Source organism: Pleurodeles waltl, chromosome 11, assembly GCF_031143425.1.
Source record: "Pleurodeles waltl isolate 20211129_DDA chromosome 11, aPleWal1.hap1.20221129, whole genome shotgun sequence".
Lineage (NCBI taxonomy): Eukaryota > Metazoa > Chordata > Amphibia > Caudata > Salamandridae > Pleurodeles > Pleurodeles waltl.
Genome location: NC_090450.1, coordinates 336,432,841 through 336,456,470, shown reverse-complemented (window position 1 = coordinate 336,456,470; position 23,630 = coordinate 336,432,841). Strand labels below are relative to the sequence as shown.

Sequence of the window (23,630 nt, the reverse complement as noted above, 5' to 3'; positions counted from 1 at the left end):
TTCTTTATACCATGGACAGAGTCAGACCAGGTCCATTATGCAGTTGGGTTGGATGCTTCAAACATTGAAGGCGGGTCGCGTTCCATGGCAGCACGTCAGTGCAAGGGAGATATTTTCTTCTTTTAAGTTGACGCGACAACAACAGCTAATGGCTAAGAAAGAAGCGACTTATGTCATGCTTAACATCGAGAAATTAGAAAAGTTACCTTTTACCGTGGCAGAAATACCATCATCAGAGTGGTTAATACACAGGGTTATTAATCTGCCTATTTCCACACTACAATTCACCTCCTGTTTGAAACACATTCCGCTAGTCAGATATGAAAAGCTGGGAGATAGTTACATCCATGAGGTGTGGGAGCTTCCCTTTTCGTACAAATGCTTCAATGGCATGAAAGAGGTCTTTCTTAGCGGTAGTGAATGTGAGACTTCTGTCAGCCATTCGATGATTTGTAAACAGCTGACTTTGCATGGGACGTGTAACACCTCGGCTGCAAACTTGACTTGTTATCTTAAGGGAGTTCCAGTCCCCCTGATTAGACCTATGTTCCAGGAGCTTTCAAACGGCAGCTAAGTCCTTCTCAATAGTGAAGACTGTTGTGCATGAGAGCAGGAATAGTTTACGTTGTTTCAGACTTTAAGGTTGTTACATGCTGCGGGAATGTACTGTTTCCCTCCACTAAATTTAGGGAGGTGGCTGATATCTGGCCTTATATTGCTACTTCAAACATGAATTTTGACAAGTTAAGTAGACTCAAGGCTTTATGGTTTCAAAAGCATGTGGTCCTTACATCTGCACGCGAGACCTACGCATTTCAAGTGGCAAAGTCATCAGCAGAAATACAGTCCCTGTTAAACAGGAACTTTACGAGACACTTTGGTGAACTCATGGGACGAATATTTAATGCGTCAGCACGACTGGAATAGCACATTTTTTCAAAGCTGTTGGTTCTGGTTTTGTTCCACACCTTCTCCTCCATATTCGGTTTGATACCTTCAGCTATCGATTCAATTTTTGGTAGTATTTTTGGGGGATTTCCGATAAATTTGGGTTTATTAGCTGGCATCCTGCTGTTGTTTATGCGTAATGGCTGTCCCACCGCAACAAGGACAAATGACGGCGCTCCGATCAGCGCAGCTGTGTCGTGAACGTATGATGCAGCATTTTGGAACAACACTCCTGGAGCATTTCGAGTGTGACTGGTCTTTGTCATTCAGACCGGTTTCGTATTGTGTGCAGCCCATGTTCCAGTGCCTTTGGTGCTCTTTTGAACATGCACTGGAAGTTTGTCTTTCACAGCAGCGCCCCCCGGCGATAGATGCTGATCTGTTGATGTTCTCGCTGAGGGTTCATTACCAGACATGCGCACTGAGGCTGCGTTTGCTACGTGAAGCTAATTATGAGTTGCCCATCCTGGAGGAAGTTGTCATCAATTCATCAATGGGCACTCCACGGGATGCCGACTTGGTTGATACTGCGGCTATGGAACACACTTGCTGCTCAATCATTTTGGGCATGGACTTTCCGGTTCTGTCACCTGCCGAAGTGGAAGATCTCTTGCTTTCCATGACTCGTACTTAATTTGGAAATTTTCTAAATTGGCTTTATCGTTGTATTCGGTTATAAGCCACTTGCTCATGTTTTAATTTGCCACGTAGTGTGCTTGTGTGTCCTTTTAATTTGTCAAAATTTACTAGGGTTTTATAAATATCTTAGGTTGAGAAATTTTAGTTTTGTCTTGAACCACTTTTGTTGGACTTTTTGCCTTACGCAGGGTCATCCCCAGTCTTTTTGCCTCCTTCCTCCTGGTTTTTCTGACCTCTCGCTGTTGGCTCTAGGACTCTGAGCACTTCATCACTGCTGACCAGTGCTAAAGTGCAGGTGCTCTCCCATCTAAAGTTGGTATGATTGGCTTATACCTAATTGGCATATTTAATTTACCTATAAGTCCCTTGTACAGTGGTATCTCTATACCCAGGGCCTGTAAATTAAATACTACTAGTGGTCCTGCAGCGCTGCTTGCGCCACCCACTGAAGTAGACTTTTAAACCTGTCTCAGGCCTGCTAGCGCTGGGCCTGTATGCGCAGTTTTCTGCCACAGAGACCTGGCATCTAAACTTACTTGCCAGGCCCAGGACTCCCCTTTTACTACGTGTAAGTCACCCCTAAGGTATGCCCTAGCTAGCCTTATGGGCATGGTGCCATGTATGTAGAAAGGAAGGACATGTGCCATATTGCATGGCCTGTCCCGGTAGTGACAAACAGCCTAACTTGGTGTCTCACTGCTGTGAGTGCTGCCTTCTCATAGGATTGCATTAGAAATGGCCTGCCTTATGTGTAAGGGGTATTGTCTGATTTATGAGGGGTAGCGTAGGCGTGTTTGGTATGGTTGTGATGGTGATAATAAATACTGCTTACTGGTGTGGGTGTATTTTTTATTACTATTACAGAAATGCCACTTCTAAAAAGTGTGCATTTATCTGTACTTATGACTCTGGTGTTTTGCAGCTTGACTCCAATCCACGTCTGGGCAGAGTGACAGTTGGGGCTTTGTGCATACTTTTCAGACAGCCTGTACACAGGGAGGGTGGAGATGTCACAGAGGTGCATCTACATACTGAATAGTCTTCCTGGGCTGAGAGAAGGGAGAGGCGGGGCACACCTACATTTGTAAAGGCTGTGCCCTGGCCTCACACAATAGGGTCGTTAACCCCCCACTGATGTTTGGAGCCTGTGCTGAAAGGAGAGAGGGGGCACTCCCAGAACCAGTTGTAACTGGCTGGAACCTCCTCTCCCTACCATTGTAAAACACTGTAAGAACTGACTATAAGTACAGGGGAATTTTCTCCACAATTTGGAGACTCTTGAAACTGGACACAGAAATGCTGGAAGAACTCACCAGGAACCACCATGGAATAATGCTGCTGGGCTGACCTGTGACCTGCTTGGTCACTGCAGAGGACTTTCCACTTGCTGCACATTCCTTGAACTGGCCTGCTGGGCCCTCCGCCTGTGGGCCTTTTCTAGTAAACTTGGCTCCCCAGAGGCAGGGTGCTGTGGCCCCTGACCCCTGCATTTTCACCCTGAAGCACGAGGGGTGCTTCACCTGGTTAGAAAACTAATCGCTTTGGATCAGGGGATTTCCTTAGCGCTGGAACGCGCTTTCCCCTTGCTGGGGCTTCGTGCTGCTGACTGTGTATTTATCTTTTTATTTGTGCCAAAAGGAAATCACTGAAGCGCGTTGGAGCGCGCTGCCATTTCAGCCTCAGGGCACTTGCCGACAGGCAGAGGAGCTGGCGCGCTCCTCCTCGTGCCCCCGGGGCTACCGAAGTATCTTTGTTTCTTAACTCGGAGCACAAGTGCTCCTGTCGTGCCCCCGGGGAGAAGTGCGCTCCAGCTCGACTTTGGTGTCTGCCTCTTTTTCGACGGGCCGCACCTACAATTGGACGCCGGGCGGGGGGAAGGAAACCTCATCGGAGGTTCCCTCCAGCCCCAACGAGGCCGTCCTGCTGTTTCTTGGACCGCTGGTGGGGGCGGGAGCCTTACCAGAGGCCACCTGTGCCGCCGGTCCTTGGCGTGGCCCTTGTGTGGGCCAGTTTGGATCTTTTTCGGCTCCCCCCTTCGTGGAGGGCCAGTCAAGGCCCGGGGGGGCCCTACAAGGTTTGCAGGTCCCAGGAGGGGCCCGCCCTCAAATCGGAGGGGGTGCGTGGCGCCCCCCTCCTCCATAAAAGTAGTGGGCGACCTTGGCCCCCCTCGTGAGGGCCGGTGGAGGCCCAGGGGGGCCCCCAGTGATCACAGGCCCCAGGAGGGGCCCATCAGTAGTGCAGAGGGTGTGCGTGCCGCCGCCCTCTTCCCCAGGATTGTAAGGAGGCCCCCGTTTTGCGCAGAGGAGCGCCAGGGGCCCCATTTCTTTTCATTCAATAGGCACTGGAGGTGCCTTCACCAAGTCAGGTACTTTTAAAGGGCCAATATAATTATAATCGAAGTTCTTTCTAAAGACTTTGCTGATTGATATATATTGCCTGCCTGTTTTATGATGCTTTTACATATATGTGCAGATGTTCCTTTTATGGGCATGACTTGCTAATATGTTTCCCTAACTTGCCATATGTTTTCTAATGTTCCTACTATGGGCGTTTTATGATATTCTTATGACAAGTGTTCTAATGTGATAACGTGTTTCCTGACTACTGCTTATGTTGCAGAATACTGAGTAACCGGTGTGTTATGTGTGACTACTGCTAGGTTGCAGAGTAACTAATGGGTAACGTTCTGACAACTGCTAAGGTAGCAGGATAGTACGGATATGTGATGTTTGGCCTGATAATTGCGTTGTGAACAATACAGTATATTTTCATATAATCTGGTGTTGTGTTTCCTTTGTGGTGGGGATATTGCGTCACATGTGTGGTGTGTGTTGTGCAGACGCTTTACACATTGCCTCCGGGTTAAGCCTGACTGCTCGTGCCAAGCTACCAAGGGGTTGAGCAAGGGTTATCTTGGACGTGTAACTCCCTTGCCCTGACTAGAGTGGGTAAGTTCTGCCTGGCTGAGGTGCATACCCTAGCCAACCAGAAACCCCCTTTCTAACAACTTTCAACCGACAAGGGGAGGGTGTTGTGTAGCCATTTTAGTTATAGCTCCATGCACGTTAGTTTCATACACTAGGCTGCTGTACACTTTGACCTAGATATATTTTATTCAGCTCTGCATTGTTATTTTTAAAAGAACCAGTTCTACAGTCTTGTTTTAATTTATTCTATCTAACTGTTTTGCTTAACCCAACACTGTGTTCTCAAACAACACATTCTTGATCACTTTGTGCTTCAGTCAAGGCTACAGTTTCGTACACTGCCGGTGAACGTGGTAGAAGTTTAGTCTCCAACATTTGTAGAAAATACACATCCTTACGTAGGGACATTTTCTTAGAACATTAGCTGTGTTATTATAAAAACACTTCTTAGTCCCATTACACGTCAAGAGGGAGATTCCAGCCAGGGAACCACAACTGTATGCTGAATGCTTCGCTGCAGATGCTAACGCAGACTACAGGCCTTTTCTCAGGTATGAGGGTTGATGTCCTCCCGGGGGAACCTGGAAGGCAGGATTAGAGCTTAACATGCTGTGCTCAAATTATGATTCAGATAGAAAATAGTCCATTGACTTTAGTGGCAATATGATAGCATTATTCTTATGCTTCACTCTCATCGTCACCATTTTCATATTGTTATGTTGTGTCGTTCTGGTTATTGCATCTCACACTTTGCTATCTAAAATGCAGTTGTTTAATTAAACCAGTCTTTAAAACGTATACTGCTTTCACTGTCATTTATATATGAGACCGAATTGTGAATGAGAGAACCGGATGCTACCTGAGTGACCACGACTTCCCTGAGAAGTATGATACGTCATGTGCTCAGCTGCCCAATCATCTCTACCTTTTGAGAGAGATGAGGCACTGCTAGTTAGCTGGAGCAAAACCCGGATTTGGAGCTACAGGCGTCACCCACCGTGGGTCAGACTCAGTCTCCCACACTGTGGATGATCTTGCTGCTCAAAATCCAGTAGTCTCATTAGAATAATGAGAGCCTACGCGACAAAGGAAATCTATGTACCTCTGAAATGAGCACAAGAAATGGAGTTCAGGAATATAGTCTGAATGTGGGGTTTCCCCATACCATCTTATGATTCAGAACACACTTTGCAAAATATTTTCTTTTCTGCACAAACCCTTACATTTTGAAACAGAAAATGTACAGAAATCCAATTGGTAATTATAATTGTTCTACTAATCTGTGTTTCCACATGTCTCCTGATAAAAACTGTAACCCACTTTTATGACTGTGCTTAGCACCTGTGACACAAAACCCAAAAGGTAAACATCTTATTTCAATCAGCAAAATAACCCTTTTTTACAATGCCGTTAGCTGCAGAATTTGTCCCTAGCAAAACCAGACATTTCTGAAGACTAGACGTGGATTGGGAATGAGGAGTCCAGGATAGTGTGACTTGAGTGGATTTCATAACTTCCTTACCCAGAAACCCCTACAAACCTTAAACTTTAATTAGAAACAAACATTTTCCTCAGATTTCTGTGAGGAAATGTTCCAGGATCTGCGTGGATCCACAAATGTCCTACCAGTCAATGTTTCCACGCTTGTCCTGCTAATAGCACTATCCCACTTGTGTGGATGGGCCCAGCGCCCACCACAGAAGAGCACACAAAACGCAATATGAACGGACACATTTTGCACTCAAAACCACCCCTTTTTAGGTCAAGCCTAGACAGCGCTTGCAGTGTTTCTTAGTGAACTGTTGTATACGCTTTGTGCAGTTCAACTCCGCCCACTGATTTTCATTTGTCTATGTCAGTGTCCCTTTGAAAATCCTTGCTTGCTAATGGGCAATCCTTACTCTTTGTCCCTCCTTTTTCTTTTTTGTTTCCTCCACAGCGCACCAACCAGTACTATGTAAATACACACGTGGAGCAATGGAGATAAGTCCTTGTGGTTTACCGAGCTCTGCTGTAAACAGTGCTGTAAATCATATCTGGTCACATTTGCTGTGAATTCAAAGACTGGGATTGTAATGTTTGTAATTCCCTCCCTGCCCCCTCTCTGGCTCCCGCAGCTATTTCAATCTTTTCATTTAAAGCTTCACTGAACTGACAGGGAGCTTGCAACCCCTCTCTCCGGACCAGGTACTTCCTTTCTGCTGCTTTTGCTGGACGGTTTCTCCACCCCTCTACCATGATCATGCCCTTTCCATGCTCCTGGTTATAGTCTTCTCTTGCCCTCCCATCACTGCCCCACTGCTGCACTTCTTGCTCCCTCCTCTCCAACCCTGGGAGATGGCCAAGTGCTGCTTCACACTCTACTCCCTGAGCTGGGAAAGCTGCTGCCCTACGTCCTCCTGCCTTGGGACAAGAACAGGACACTTCCGGCACCCCTCTCTTGCTGAACCGTTTGCTGTGTGTTTTCAGCAGGGAGAAGCTGATCAGACAGAGAAGCGACATCCAAGTCCAGAATCTGAAAAGTACAGGAAAAATATGTTTTCCCCAGAATCTGTTCACTCATGTGTTCATTAGCACTCATCAGTCACTTTATCACTTTGTTTAAATGTCCTTCATTTGAGCACTTGTGATGCGTACGCATGATCCTTGCGCTCTTGGTTTACTTACTTGCATCAGTTTGTGTGTATGCGCTCATTGGCAAGCTCCTGAAATTACTAGATTGTGTCCTGGGGTTCAGTATTTTGCTGCATATTTTTCAGGGACTATAATCCACTTTTTTTTTGTTTTTTAACATGTAAGCCTACACCAAAAAGCTCATATAAAACCGTGGAATTGCACATTTATTTTTATTGAAAAAAAAAAAATAGAGTCCCTTTTTCAGAAGCGAAAACCTTTATGGAAACAGAAAAACAATATTTTCCCTTCAGCGATTTGTATCCCTGTTAATTACTGAAATATGTTGTTCACAATTCTGTCATTTAGCAGCAGGCAAACCTTTACTGATTTACAAGTGCACAACGGAGTGAATGAATCCTTGTCTAAAAATAGATATCAGTTGGTGAAAACTTAACAGAAGTTAATTGAGCACACCTATGATATCAATATTAAACGCTCTTAATGTGAGAAACAGCATTATTACGTTATTATTTTTACAGTTCAGAATCACGCGAAGGAGCGTTTAGAAAATGGGAGTGATTTGCAGCATACCCCAGAAGCCCATTGGCAAACGGGATGACTAACTTTCTGTTTACTGTATTGATTTCTGAGGACCTTTAAAGCACCTGGTCAGGCTTTCAGATTTGACCATGGGGTAGCTATGGCATTTGGGCATGGGCTCAGCCACTACCAAGGGAAACCTCCTAAACCCAGACATTTTTGAAAAACAGAAAACTGGGGTAGTCCAGCCTGGGGGGGCCTTGATTGTGGTAGAAATTTTGTGGACCTCTACACGTCCAAGAAATTTCCGTCACATAAATGTGAAGAAAAGTTGTGATTTTCAGCAAAGTTTGAGGTTTGCTGGGCATTGTCGGGAAATGCGGGCCCATGGGCAGGGAACCGCTTCCTCTACAAAAACAGTAGAAATGCCATTCCCTGGTCTCTAGTGGTCTTTCTGCTACCGTGGGAGGCAGGAAGATTGGAAGTAAATATCCCCTATTACCTCTTGGGGTGCACAAAGACTCTTGTATCTGGGGAGGGAGGGACCGGCCCAAGTGGTGGTGGGTGGGAGTCAAACACCACTAAGGAGCTGAAATTCTGGAACACACTAAGGTCAGGCACCTTCACCTAAAATAAAGTAGTTTCCTGCACACCTTGCTATTACTGGGTCTGGGCACACCACCTGGAGTTGAACATGAAACAGATTTCTGATTTGATTGCCCCGCACCAGACCTGTATTGGTTTCAATTAAACATTAACCACTTTGCTAGTGTCTATTTAAGATTGACAGTAAAAGTGCTGCCTCTTAAAGGCACAATGGCACAAAAGGTACTAGCTGGGAGGGGCGAGTAAGTAGTTTGCTCAAAGATCTGAAGCTAAGTTATCTTTGGAATGACCTGGCCAAATTAATGCTGAAAATATCACATCTGTTAAGGAGGTATACTGGCCCTGGAAATCAACTATTGACAACTCAAAAATAGGCTCTCTGACCTCAATGTATTTGCTGCACCACAAACATAGGTGCTAGCCTTATCTTGACCAGATGCACCTAGAAATGACACATTCCTTATACATAAAGATCAAATTAGGCACATTTCCAAATACAGTCCATCGTTCAAATGGGATGCAAAGCTGTCAAAGTTCTGTAGTTGTAGAATGGGGGCAGAGGAATAATACTGCATTTTATGCTCTTCTGTTCTCACACTGCTGGCCGAAGACAGAAGTGGTTTATCCGGCCATTTAACAACAATAGTGTCAAGGCCTTATCTTCATGCTCTATCAATAAGTCACAGTACTGACAACATCTCAGTTGTTTTCGCAGTCGCTTCTTTTGTATGGTCAGCATGGTTCATTCTAAGGAAAGAATCGTAATTGTTTTTTTCTTTTTATGGTCTGGCTTGAAAGAGCAGCTGTCGCCTGACAATTATGTGAGTATCACTGAAGCCCAGAGTAAATGTTTTGATTGGGCAGAAGTTGTGTGCTTCCAATCCATACAACTGGAATAATTTTGTTTATTTATCCAGCTACCTAAGCTTGAACTTTCAAAAGGCACACATGTGACATTGTAATGCTATTAAAGTATCTTAGATAACTGATAATTTATGTTGTTTTCCCCTCACTGCAGTACAAAGAGGAAGAGGGCAGTCATTAACCTAAATGGATTTTTAGGTCTGGTTTGACCTTTTAACCTACACCAATATTATTCTACAGTTATTTGCTTCTACATAAATGCATGGTCATTCCTATGCAATTTACTTTTAATGCTTCACATTACCATACAACATTCCTTGAAAGCCAGACTTTTTCGAATTGCCAATGTTTAAGATTGAATGCCAGTCCCTTCTAATCTTTTTATGATATGTCTTTTTTATCTACCTGCCCTACAGTTGGTTGGAATTGTATATTTGTACCTGAGCTTATTACATAATTGTCACAGACTGTTAGTTGTGTTATTCCTAAACTGAAAACATTAAACTTTTCCACAAAGTACGCCAAATCTGAGGTAAGACAAGCAAAAAAGAGGGAAACTGCCTGGCTCGTACAGATCCTGATTTTATTCTGTGCTCAGTCCTTGATTCAGGTATTCATCATGCTGCTCTGACAATCTTCAACTCCTTAAGTATTTACGTAATTGTTTCCCAGTCCCACTGAAGATCACAGAGCAGCTGACAATGCAGCCCATGACCCGTGGCCGTCACATCAGTAGGTTTTCATATCCTTCTCCCACCCTCGCCTCCAAGACCTGGAACTCCCTCCCCACCAACCTACGCAAGACCCAGGACCTCCTAACTTTCAGAAAGCACTTCTAGACATGGGTTTTTGAGCAGTAAACGGCAACTCTCCGCCCGCAGTGCCTTGAGACCCTAACGGGTGAGTAGTGCGCTTAATACATTTTTTGATTGATTGATTGATTCATAGCCTTGCACTCCTCCCATCATTGGCTTGCAGCCTTATGTGCTGAAGTGACAACCCCAATCATAAGCATCATTATGCCCCAGTAACCACAGCTCTGCTACAATAAAGCAGGCTGATGGTGTATCCATTCCAATGCATTTCCAATACTCCTCAACTCTCTTTATTTCAGAGGTCGTGGCATGCGAGACTATGCTGATGTGTAAAAGCCGACAGTGCCTCCGACCTACATCTAGTCAAGCAACCCTGCCCTACTTTGTGATGCCACTTGCAACGGAAGGACTCCAAAGTCCTTGGCTTGCTATGCAGGCCTGACTATCAGAACACTCCTTTGCCTTGAAGACTAGACCCCTGCATGAACTGAACGACTTGTCTGTAACTAGAAGGATGACATCATACTGACTGAAAGACCCAATAACGAAGCCACACACAGGCTCAACATCAATGTAATTGAACTCTGGACTTCTCATCAACTGATATTTACACTTGTCATGGAAAAGCTCTTGGGCATATTGCAAGTCAAGCAAAACACTTGTTGGATGTTCAAATTGCTTTTAATGAACAAACGTAAATACCAATGTTGGCTCTTGAAAACTCTTTCTTTGAGGAGAAAACATTACAAGTATTGTCACGAAGAGTGCCCAGACCTAAAAATTACTATTTTTTCCACAGTGGGTGGAGAGGAAACCCTCAGTAGCACCGCAACCTATAATAAAACCTGCTGCAAAATCTTTTGACATGTGAGCAGTTGTAGAGGCCTATTTATAGACATGATCCATTCTTCTCTTCAGTACGCCTACTCTTGCAAATGGACATTTCATAGACACTAAATTTGTTGTTAGTGTGTGAATGCCAGCATAGATCAAAACCCTGCTCAATGTCATGGTTCACCCACTTTCTCCTGCATAGCAATTGCACCCAGCAAAGAATCTTTTTACTGAAACAACTTTATTTAGATGCAAAGGTCCTAATAAACATGATATACATTCATCATGACTGGACTTTTAAAAAAACATACATTGTAGTCTGTTACAAATTTGAATTCTTAAATATATCACAGAGGGGTATGTTTCTCAACATTTTCAACTATGTCCCAACTGCGGACACAATCCTACCCAACCAGGACCAGCATTCAGTTTACTATTCTGCCCTTCTTGTTAATGAATTTCTAGTAGGTGCAGTATTGTTGTTTCTAAGGCAAACTTTTCCCTCCCAGATACATAACCTCAAAAAAATTAACAAAACCAGTATGTAACCATGTATCAGTTTACATTTAACCAAATGGGCAATGACGTTTCCCCATTTATAAAAATGTCCATGCTGGTTGACCTTTTCCGCAAAATCAATTTGACGTTTTTTTTTTTATTTGTTGAATATACACTGGTTTTAAAATTATCAGCAGCATCTGACTCAGTTGAGGCTTTACAGGCCCAATCAGTACCCTTCTACAAAGGTTACCAGGTCAGGCTACTTCCTGTGTAGTTGGCGGACCAGTTCCTCAAACAGTGTCAGTATATTTATAATTACACTTCCGGGTCCAATGTAGATGTTAGTGCAGGCCAATTCAGACAAAATATTTTTGACAACCATTTCATTGATGCATTTCTGAGAGAAATTGCTAAACCATCAACTGCTCTTGCCTTTCAGGTTGGTGGTACCAAGTTTACATAACTCGTAACTGAGGAGGCATGATTCACCAGGTGTCCTGGCTCATCTGGATATTGCAATATTCAACTAGCATTTCCGACGTAAAATTCCAGCACCACCTAACAAATGCAAGGCTGTTCCGTGGGAACGCTTGTTTGAAGATGTTGTGGATCTGCACTGATTCCTGAACTTTTCCTCAAGGAAATGTGAGGAAAAAGCATGGTTTTTGCCATAGTTTGCGGTTTGCAAGGGCTTTTGGTAAGACCCTATTCATGTTCCACGCAAGTCATGGTACCCTGGCACCCCACTGGAGACTGGTTTTCAGCTTGGATGGTTTCCCTGAATGGCGCTAGGACCCAGGCCCAAATTCCAAAGATACCTACATTGTAAACAAGCATTGTCATGGCCAATAGGGCTCGCCTTTTGGCCCTTATAAGTGTTTAGACATGCAGTATATTATCCAAAGTCTTCTTTGCTCCAAATAAATTGCTTAAAGTCTTGCGAAGTTATGTTGTAAAGATGATTAATCTCCCTAAAGGACTCTAATAGGACATTTCAGTTGATGACCAATACAGCTTGTCCTGCTGGTCTGCAACGTGCTTAGAGTGATCATCGGGCTGATGCATTACTGTCTGTGTCACCGCACAAAGCTTTAATGTAAATGAGGGTCAGGTTCAGGGAAGAATGAATGACCTGGCAGCCAGTGATGTGCAAACTAGATCCTTTTGCTCAGACTTCATTTCCTTCAGCATCAGTCACACCTCGCATGCAGTAGAGGCTTTTTTTCTCCTCAACAGACTAAAGTGCCAGTGCAGTGAATCACAGTAAGACAGAAACAGTTATCATTAAATAACGAGCTACGAGCATCAGGGTACAAAGGCTTTGATGTTGACAGATGTGCAACCTGGATGGCCTTTCTGAGATAATGGTTCTTTCTGCGCGAGTCACATCTCACAGAAAATGCAGGTTCCCCTCTCCTCAACAGTTCAACTACAAAGAATCACAGAAATCAAGGTAAAGCATAAACAGAAGTAAACAAAAAACTAAGTAATGCTGAACACTGCAAATGTTCATATCCCTTAGAAACAGTCTTATTGCCCTTGCACCTAGAAAGCATGTGCACTTCTAGAAACCTAGAAAGCACACATTGAGATAATGAATCATATGACATGCTGCAGACAAACACTGAGATGGTAAGCTATATTACCAAATTTACTAACCATATTTTAGAGTTACCAGGAATAAACACATATATTCTTAACATACACATATATAGAGATATATATTCATATTCTGTCTCTCTCTCTTGCGTCCCAAGGATGCTTAATTGTTCATGGGTTCCCCAGATCCCAGAGAATTGATCTGACAGTTACTCATGACATACTCAGTAACTTCTTTGGAGCTGATGTCTGGATAACAAATCACACAAACCTCATGCCGAACCTTCTAGGACTTTTTACTACAACAAGGACTCTGTCATAGAAAGCAGGTACAGAGACTGCCACGGCATTCGAAGTAAAAATTCAAGCAAACATAAAGAAAGTATTAATATCCTATTTGAAGAGGAATAAACGTAAAGGAAAATAAATCAGTGTCTGATGTACAAAGATGATTCCTGAAAAAGAAAATGTCCAAAAGGCACACTGTAGTCAACTTTCCTTACTTAACAGAGTGGAGAAACGGACTAATTAACTGACCTGGCAAGATGTGTTGGGATAGTGAAGTTTCTGAATATCTTAAAGCAGCAGTGAAACATTTCTAATCCTATCTTGTACAGTTTAACTGCAACCTTCCATGGGCTTGCAAGCAGGGAAGACAATACAAAAGGCTAACAAATTAATGTTGATTTGGTCACATTTGCTATCATAGCAGTTCCTTGCACAGTACGACCTGCCCAAATGCCATTTATTGGTTTGATAAAATTGTCAAAGTGTTCAGAATTCCTGGATTGTAGTAGTAATAAAATATATTGCCATACAAAGGAAAAACGTCTGGAACGTATCTTTTCTGCCTCCTCAAGTTTTTCTCCTTAACTGAGGATAAAAAATAAGACCGAGGAGTTCACCTTTGCTGGTGCTACTTGTTCTTTCGTGGTTAGGGGTGGTTCTAAGGGTAAGCTGTAATAAGTATATTATGTACACAAGCAAAATTAAAAAGGCTCTGCAACTAGATGAACTGAAAGAATAGCTACAATGATAGTATAGTATGTGCTATAACATGCATGAACTTCGTTTATTAGTAAACACGAAGTATGAAGCCAATAACGTTTTGTTAAAAAACAATGTATAGTGCGATGACTATATCATGGTTTACTGCTTTGTTTTTCTTTTACCAGGGAGGTTCACTCTTTCTTCAGCCTAATATGTGTTATGGTGTAGACTACAAAATTCCATTAGGATGTGTAAACTTTTCAGAAAATGTTACCAGATATGGGCGAATACTACCAAACAAATGAACATTTTACACTAGAAAATGTGATGCAGGACTGGACGCACTGCTTGACATACTGTACTGTTTATGAATGCCAAAGAATTTCTGTGTATTGAGTTAGGTTAAGAGGAAGAACGTTCGGATCGATACTTAATTAGTGGGGCAGATCAAAGGGGAAAGGCAGGAATACAGTCAAGAATATCTTGGTGAGATTTAGGCTAAAGCATCACCATGCTGGTTCTAAATGTAATAATACTGAGATCATGTTGCTATTGTCAGCAATCCAGGGCTCGCCACCCAGAAAATGGTTGCAGTACTAGGTCCAGTGCTTTTGACACTGACCCAAAATGAAGAGCATATTCCGTGGGTTTAATTGTAAAACGCTAATACAAAAGAAAAGAAAATAGTTTGTGCACACCTACAATCTCGATCTGGCAAAACATGACTCCAAAGTAAACACCAAAGGCAGGTGCTCCCTGTTAGGAACACCTGTTTCTCAGATTATGCCACTTACTTGGTATAGAGGTTCGGGCCTATGCAAGTTATACTGAAAACTCAGGATCATATCGGTCTAAATAGATCCCATCTTTCTTAGCTCTCAATGAGCATTCATTTTAATTTTAAGAACTTTGGGCCAGGTGTACAAAAAATAGGAACTGCGATTTCCAAATTGTGAGTCTATCAAATTGCAATTAGGAAATCACAATTCCTATTGTAAGAAACGTTAGAACTTTTAATTAGTGTTTTATAATGGGGTCGCAAATCAACCAACCTTATGGATATTAATGTGGTAGGTTGCAATTTCTGACCCTTTAGGAATCGCTGCCACCACAGGTAAGGTGCCCTATTGGGCTCAGTAGATCATCAGGTCTGTGACTGCTTTAAAAAAAAAAAAAAAAAAATGCAGGATGTGCTTAAAAAAAAACTACAAAAAAAAATACTTTCACATTTTATTTTTTTAAGTGTAGGCAGTGGTCATTGGGACCGCTGCCTGCTTTTAAATGCACATTCTCAAAGGAGAAAGTTTCTCCTGGGACCTCTCCCCATTTGTGAATAGTTACCATTACCTTTGAGCAATCTATAATCAATGTTTTGTGAACATAACTAGGTCCCAAAACATTAACACTTATCGTGCTGATTTGGTATTTGGACGGGACTTCATAAAGACACCCCTTCCAAATACAGGATGGGATATGGGTTGCAAACACAAATTGTAATTTATTGACAAGTTACCAAATCGCAATTTGGGGTTTGTACATTAAAAAAAAACATTTCTGTGGTCGCAAATAATCCAGTGTTGCGAACAGGCTGTTTGAGACCTCAAAAAAGCTTTGTACATCTGGCCCATTGTGCTTGTTAATGTACAGCCAAATCCAGAAACAATACCCAGACACACAGTTGCAGATAATCTGTAATGTGATGTGCTGGCCACAAACAGAGCTCCAATATTTAAACAGATTAAATTCAGAAAAAGTACTGTGGCAGTGATTCTGTTGAGAACAACCTTCGAAATCCATTTAGGAACAAACTGCCATAGCTAGCTATTAAAGTCAAACACATTTCTTAGATCCTTAGGCTCTGGCCTACTTGTAAATCTCAGTGGAAAGTTTAATTGAATCTGGAGACCCACACACTCTAAAGTACCATTTTAAATGCAGATACAGAGGAGGTTGCTCAAATTTGTTACCACAGCACCTACTTTTATTTCACATGCCAAACAATTGCTGCTCTGCGACAAGTTACACGAATGGCTTAACATACCTTCTGTTCTCTGGTCCAAGTCACTCATCAGCTGGAAATTCCTTTGCAGTTCACATGGTAAGTTTTCTATGCCTGAAACATCAATTAGGGTCCTTTGTTAGTTCCTTTATAAACTTTCCACCATGCATGCTAACACTGCACAAAATGAGCCATCAACAGATATAGCTGTATTAATGTAACATAACATAAAAGTAGGCATCCTTAGTTAACCTTAACCCTTACGTTTCTATTTCAACATCACTGGCAAATTCTTTCCTTTTGCACTATTCCTTACACGCCTATTCAAGGCCGTCTCAATTCAGCTGTGATCTTGACTAATCGTTCAACAAAATAAAACTTCAAGGGTCCCCCACTCGTTCTGTCACTCATCACCAATACACTTTCAATCACCTCATGACCAATTCGCCCACAGTAAAATAACCAGATAAATATGCTTCACATGGTGCATTATCCACCAATAAGGTATCTCATCACATCCACTCTCAAACAACTTTGTATTCATTCAGACCTGCACATGACACCCATTCTTCTCATCTTTCTAACCCCCACTCACTGGACGAACAATATTGCAGTTCTGAGGGTTTTATACAGCAATAAACCACTGCCCAATAAGGACACAGATTCTCTTCACTGTCTGACCACCTTTCATCAGTATCCCTTTGTATAGCAAACAATTAACAGTTTACTGTCTCAACAATATAGCCCAGTAGTGGCCAGTGGATTTTAAAAGTGGTGGTGGTGGTGGGGAGGACTTTATACCCAAGTATGATTCACAAGCAAGCGCAGAAAATAAGCCCAAACGTAAAATGATGTGGGGAGGAAAGTGGGGCGTGGGAAGCATGGGAGTTGGTAGGATGGGGGATTCAGTGATGGACGCACTGAAACCCAATTAGGGATAATTTGAGAGCAGGTGAGGCAAAGGGACCACAAAAGTAATAGATGTGTATTTGTACTGGTGAACATCACAAAACAAAATAAAATGATGGACTGAGTATTGAAACTTTTCAAGCGTTCACCCCAGTCACACCCCTGGGTTTAATACATAGTTATTTTGCTCGCTCCAGCCATATGCAAATCAGTCTTGGGTCCAAACTGGGGTGGCATGGTGAGCAAAAGAACGATGCATTAAACCCAGATCTGTGACTGGGGGTGAGTGTTTGAAAAGTTTCAACACTCCGTCCACCATCCTTTTGTGTTGCTATTTGTACTGGTGTACATTGGACACAGCATTGTCGAGAAGCTTCAGCAATGTCACACTGACAAGAAGACAATGCAGTAGTTAAGCACATACCTACCACAATTAAAATTGGCAAATGCTTCAATCACTTCAGTACTCATATATTGCCATTTGCCAGCCAGAAACAGTCTACAAATGTTCATCGACACTGTTAGTGTACCACAACAGTGGCGACAGCCACATTATACCATAATTAAAGTCATCGGACAGCCCAAGGCCATAGATACACACTATTACATGACAGCAGTGACCCTTGAACTCACTTTTACCAGTGATTCTTAATTTATTTTTACAGTCTCTAGCTGCTGCCTTTAGGCCGGGCTATGTAACACAGTGGCTGTGTGAGGAAGGTGGCTGTAAGATCTGGTCTTTGAATATACCAAAGGGGACAGACAGGACAGAAATATCCTCTCTCACACTACCAGACGTTTTTTTCCCAAGATGTCTAATATTTTTTGACGAAGACAAGTCTCTGAACTGAAACTTAAACATTAATCTCTTAATGAGATGGCAGCGTGTGTGCTGGTCCGGCTGTGCCGCCATTTTGTAACTCGTTAACTGGTGCTTATGCGGCAAGTAATAAATGTATTTGATTTTTAAACGCAGGCATCCGAAAAAGTTCACAGAGGTCGCACAATCCACCATAAATTCAGTTAAGCACACCATCACAATTAACATTTCACAAACTACGGTAGTTATTAATTATATTGTTTCACTTGCCAGTTCCACAAGGTTAGTATGCCACTCTGTCTGATCATTACTGATGTGTGTTGCTCAGGTACAGAGCCTTGAAACCCACGACATTTATTTTATATATGCGTGTTGGCTTCAAAATGTGCAGTGTTGCAAACTATTTGAGTGAGTCACATCTTATTTTGTAACACAAGCGTTACACTACTCACTTCTTTAATTACCTTGACTGTGATGAATTAGCTTTGCATTCGAGTCCTAAACTGATTCCTGGGTCATCATGTCAGGTATCGACAGAAACAAACTTAATATGCATCCATGGATTATTAGAAGTCACTCTTAAACAAACTGAAAGGTACCGTAAATTGTAGATCATATTTTATGTTTCAAAGATCCGAGTGACCAAGTCCAAATTTACGCTTTGCTTTCCGACTGGCTGTATATTCAAAAGCTAGCAAAATGCAAACACATTTTCTTTGATTTACAAACACAGCCACAATTCTTTAAATACAATCTTCGCTGATTTAATCATTTGACTGATGGGTATTTCTTTTCTCAGCGGAAGAACAACAAGCACTGCACCATGCATAATTGTTTTCATCATCTCATTTAGGATTTCAAGAAGTGGTCACTTCAAGTGGAGCTTACAAAACACAGTACCTAAACAATATATGCCTAATCATGCCACATATTTCAACCTTGGCCACAGCATAGCATACCCTAGTTAATCCATGCAGTCATTTCACTTCATTGATATATTTTTTTTTTTACAAAGGATGCCTCCGACTCAAGAGTACCACTGCTGCCTTTCAATCTACGAGAACAGGTCAGTAGTTTAGACGTTTTACGACTTGTCTCCACCTCTCCCTCGTACACAAAGCTGTTACTGGTGCTGCACATGAAGAGGGAGGAAGAGAGCAAGGACGGAAACGGACAATCAATGCATGGCTTCATAATAAAGCTATGCAGTGATTGTTTATCGTTCCGTGGACCTGAACCTCCCACCCAGCGCTGCCTCATGGGCATAACCACTGAGCCAGTAGTTTAGCTATGTGCCTGAGCCCATCTAGGCGCTACTCCCATGGTGATATGTTACAAAAACAGCATGAGAGCAGTGCCAGGATTGGCTGAGGCAGGCGCACCCAGCGCTCATTCGTAGTCTGGTGGGCTGCATCTATGAACTAACTGCACAGATGGTGAGAAGCCTTCAGTGCGCATGTCGGGCTGGTCATAGAAAGGAAACCCACCAACCTGACATGCACACTTCGAAGTGTGAATGTGTAAATGACCCAGGTGAGCCTGAGACTGCATTGTTATGTCTACGAGTGCCTGCTGTCAATCATTTTTAAGCCCCACCTCACACTAAGCAACCCTGCCCACGGCAAAAAAAAAAAAAGCAATGCCACGCCTGCAGCTTGGTAAAAAACAACTAATGTATTTATTTACTACAGGGGCTAAAGAGGACAACTACAGGGGTCAGTGGGCCAACAGTCCAATAGAGGAACCGCCCAATGTAATCCCAGACTGCTTAACTTACTCACAACATTGTGTATGAATGTTTCAGAGACAATGATAAAATGCAAATAAAACACATTCATTTTTCTTGACAACAGTGTAAAATTCAAACACCAAGAGGATAGAGTTTCCAATATTGTTCATGTTTTAGGAGGTTCTAAGCATTTCAAGTGTCAAAATAAACTGTCTATAGTTCTAAACCAGCTACCGCTTACATGAGAAAAGAGAGTCTGATGAAACAAAAACACTAAGCAGATTTATTGATAGTACGTCTGCTTTCAGACATCAGACCTTAATGTTAGTTAAAATAATTTAGACAAGCTCCAGGAGACTCACGTATGCATAGGTTCATCAGGTTGGTGTTGTGAGGGGTGTACCGTCACTTTACAGGAGCGTTTAATGTTTGGCTTTGGGAGGAACCTGGGAGGTATGCCATATTGTGTCGTTAGAACTTCTGTGGTTCATTCCTTCTACACAAAATGTTGCAACCCACTGTCCTCAGTGCTATGTGTACTATGGTTGAGTCCCAACACCTGTTTTGGAAATTGTATTGCATTAATGATTGGGCTTTCAAGTGCACAATGGCATATTTCCAAACCTAATGCTAAATGTGTTCTTCAAGACGGAGTCTAGACTTTCCCTTGCTGGTCTAGAAGTGGCTTAAAGGAAGATAGCAGCTTATCTGAATGATAGGGGTAAAGAAGAGGCACTTGCATTGCTACAGGAAGGGAGGCATGGTTTCCTCAATATACAAAAGACGATTGTGGACAATTGTGCCATATTACCCAGTCATACGAAAATGTATATTCACTGAGACTGCTCATCTCCCTGGATCAGCCATCAAAGATACCCATCCTTTAATGACAGCTCAACAAATGAAAAGCATTTTCTATCAATACACAGTCCTCCAAATCCGGACTGCTTTTGTTAACAATGTCTTAGTAAATAGCTTCACATTCTTCATCGCCCACTTGCTTCAGTACTCCAACGAATTTGAATGTTCATTAAAGAACAAGTTACTTACCTACGAAACTAATTATCTCATAGAGAAATAGGTGGTCACTATGAGTCTGGCGTTGTTGGACCGCCCCTGAGTGCGGCGGTGTACTGTAATCAATACAGCCACTTCCCCGCCTGTACCACCAGTGCGGTACGAGCGCTGATGACGGCCATCTTCAGGCCGGTTACATGGCCCTTCCCGCCCACCACATTACGAAACACCACACTGCTGAGATTTCTGGGGCGGAACCACCACCACACAAAGCCTGGTGGAAGTGATCCATACAAAAGGACAGACTCATCGTAGGGACTCAGATGACGCCGAGGCCGGCATGGATCGTGAACTGGAAATCTTCCCAGTGCTGATCCTTGCAACATTTCTCCATGACCGTGACACCGACAAAGACGACAATGGTGAGTACAGCCGCCCAGCACACAAGGGAGGGAAGGGGACATCACACACCCACACGCATTCCATACACAAACACACACACACACACACACACCCTCACCACCAACAGCCCAACACACACCCACTCCATCCCCCAAAATAGGTACACAATCTGTGTAGGTAGACAGCTGACACATGCATAGAAAGAAAATCCGGAGCACATACCTTTGTACACGACCCTCCCACATTAAAACGCAGGACTACGGAAGAACATTGCACCAACATGCCTGTTGGCCATATAAATTCAACCAGAAACTGGAGACCGAAAAATATGTACAGATAAGGCCATGGGCCAGTCCTTTCAAATAGTCCTACTGGACCCACAAGGTCCCCACTTGACTCCTACCACAACCATGGCCTCCACAGGTAAGGGGCATCAATGGGGCAGGCAGGCACCTGTGGGAGCAGGGGTAAGGGGTGGCGGGGACTCAGGCTTGGGAGGGGGTTTCCCTGGCGTTGGTTTTGGAGTGGGTGGGGTTTTGGGATTACCCTGGGAAGAAGTGGGAGTGGGCTTAGACCTGTGGATGGGATTGTGATCAGGCACATGTTCTTTTCCTCCCTGGGGAAGCAGCATGAGACTGTGAAGGGAGGACTGGGGAGGATTCTGACGAGAAAGGAGTGGATTTGGTGAGGCCAAGGGAGCATTTAGGGACAAGACGGGTGGGACAGTAGGTTCGAAAAGGTTGACACAGGAGACTAAAAGCTTCTTAGGTGCAGATGGAGGGGTTTTGGAGACAGGTTTGGGAATGGAGGTTGAGGGAGTGGAAGTGTGTGGTGTAGGCGTGCTGTCAGTGGATGCAGGTGCGTGCATCGTCTGCTCATGTCTGGTGGATGGCTGTTGCGTGGATGTGCGGGTGTGGTGTCTGGGGTGCATGAGTGGATGTCAGCAGTTGTGGTGACTGCGAGAATGGTAGCAGGGGCAGTGACTGAGGGTGCAGAGAATGTGGTTGTGCATTGTGAGGTGACAGACATGGAGGAGGGGTGGATGACACATTGGTGGAAGTGGCTGCTGTGGCGTGTGCACTTGGATGTTGGGTGTGTGCTTGCTTGTGGTGGGACGTGTGGTGCCTGTGTTCCTATGAGTTTCTTGTGAGTTTTCTAGGGTGCACGCTTGTCTGTATGTGTGCTTGGGATGGGTGAAGGGAGTGGGGTGCTGGAAGGGGCAGGGGAGGTGGGAGGGGGGACTGAAGAACCAGGGACACTGGCTTCCGTCAATGAGGAGGCCAGAGCTTGAAAAGAACTCTGTAGGCCAGATATGGCACAGTGAATGCCTTCCAGGTAGGCACTGCATTGCTGAATCTGGGATGCCAGCCCCTGGATGGCATTCACAATGGTTGTCTGCCCTACAGAGATGGTTCTCAGGAGGTTAATAGCCTCCTCATTGAGGACAGAAGGACTGACTGGGGCAGGGCAGAGGCGCCTGCAGCGAAATAGATGCCCACCCTCCTAGGTGAGCGGGCACGGGCCACTCGGGGGTAGCTACTGGGAGGGCGGTGCTGGTACGGGGGGGATGGCGGAAGATGTTGTAGATCCGGTGGCCCCAGAAGTGTCTGCCACCACCAGGGAGCGGCCATCAGAGGAGCTGTCAGAGTCACTACCTGCAGTGGTAGTTGCCTCCCCGTGGTGCTCCCCTCGCCCTCCATCCCACTAGTCCCCTCGGCGTCGGTGGTCTCAGCCTCCTGGGACCCGTGGACACCAGCATCTCCACTCGCCGGTGCCTCTGCTCCTTCGCCAGATGATCCTACTGCACACAAGAACACAGGTAGGTTGGAAAAAGGAAGGAAGTAGTCTGTCAATATCTGATTGAATGGCATGTTGGCACAAATGCACTCCCACCCATCCCAGACACTATCCCTCAACATCATCCACTGCATCAAAGTAGGTTCATCCGATTGGTGCTCTTGCGCTCACATTACACTGACCTCCTTACACTTCACTGGCCAACTACATTACCATCCATCCCCTACATTTCCAAATAGTTTGTGTGCGAAGAAGGGAGAGGGATGCTGTCTGACCACAATGTGTCCAGTCTCAGCGGGCATACATCAGACCCATTAGCCCACCAATGGGACCTGTTACATGGCAAAATACCCACCCCTTCTAAGCAGAAATCACAATCCCACTGAAGGAAAGGGGGGACGCCTGCATGGACACACCTGAGTTCCACCCAGCTGCTACTTGCCAACCACCCTTTTGCACCCAACTATACTTCACAATAAGCAAGGTGAACAGTGGTGGTACTCACCCTCTTGTGGCTGTTGTGTTGCCTTCAAGCGCCCATTCAACTCAGGATTTGCCAGCGCCAGAATGCAGGCCATTAGGGGGGTCATGGTCTGACGGGCACCCCTTCCTCGTTGGGAGGCCGTCCCCAGCTGGGCCTCTGCAGTCTTCCGTGCCCAGCGTCTCAGGTCCTCCCTCCGCTTCCTGCTGTGGATGCTCCACTGGCTGTATACCCCCAGGGTCCGCACTTCTTTGGCAATGGCTTAACAGTATCCCTTCTTCTGATGGGCGCTAACCTGCATGGAACACACAGAGGAAAATGTAGCTCTGAGTGGAGGTGCACCATTAACACATGGGATACAACAACACCTGCAAATGTACCATTCATACGTACTGTCATCCATGATCCAACACACATGAGCCCTAGCACACTGCACCTATTCATGCCCACATTCACCAGTCATGCGCCCAACCCTCCCACACATTCCTAGGACGCATGAATACCACTCACCTGGTCTCTGGTCACCCAAACAGCTTTGCGTACAGGGGAAGGGCCCCGTCCACCAGCTTCTCCAACAATGTGAAGGCTGGGGCTCGT

At 44.2% G+C, this 23,630-nt stretch overlaps 1 protein-coding gene across 1 annotated transcript in view; it reads right to left on the bottom strand.

Annotated features, from left to right (window-relative positions):
- The window catches only part of ING5 (inhibitor of growth family member 5), a 674,090-nt gene that overhangs the window by 581,509 nt on the left and 68,951 nt on the right, over positions 1-23,630 (bottom strand). The window contains exon 2 of the mRNA XM_069213625.1: positions 15,921-15,992. Within this exon, the coding sequence (XP_069069726.1) occupies positions 15,921-15,992 (72 nt within the window). The remainder of the gene's footprint in view (positions 1-15,920; positions 15,993-23,630) is intronic.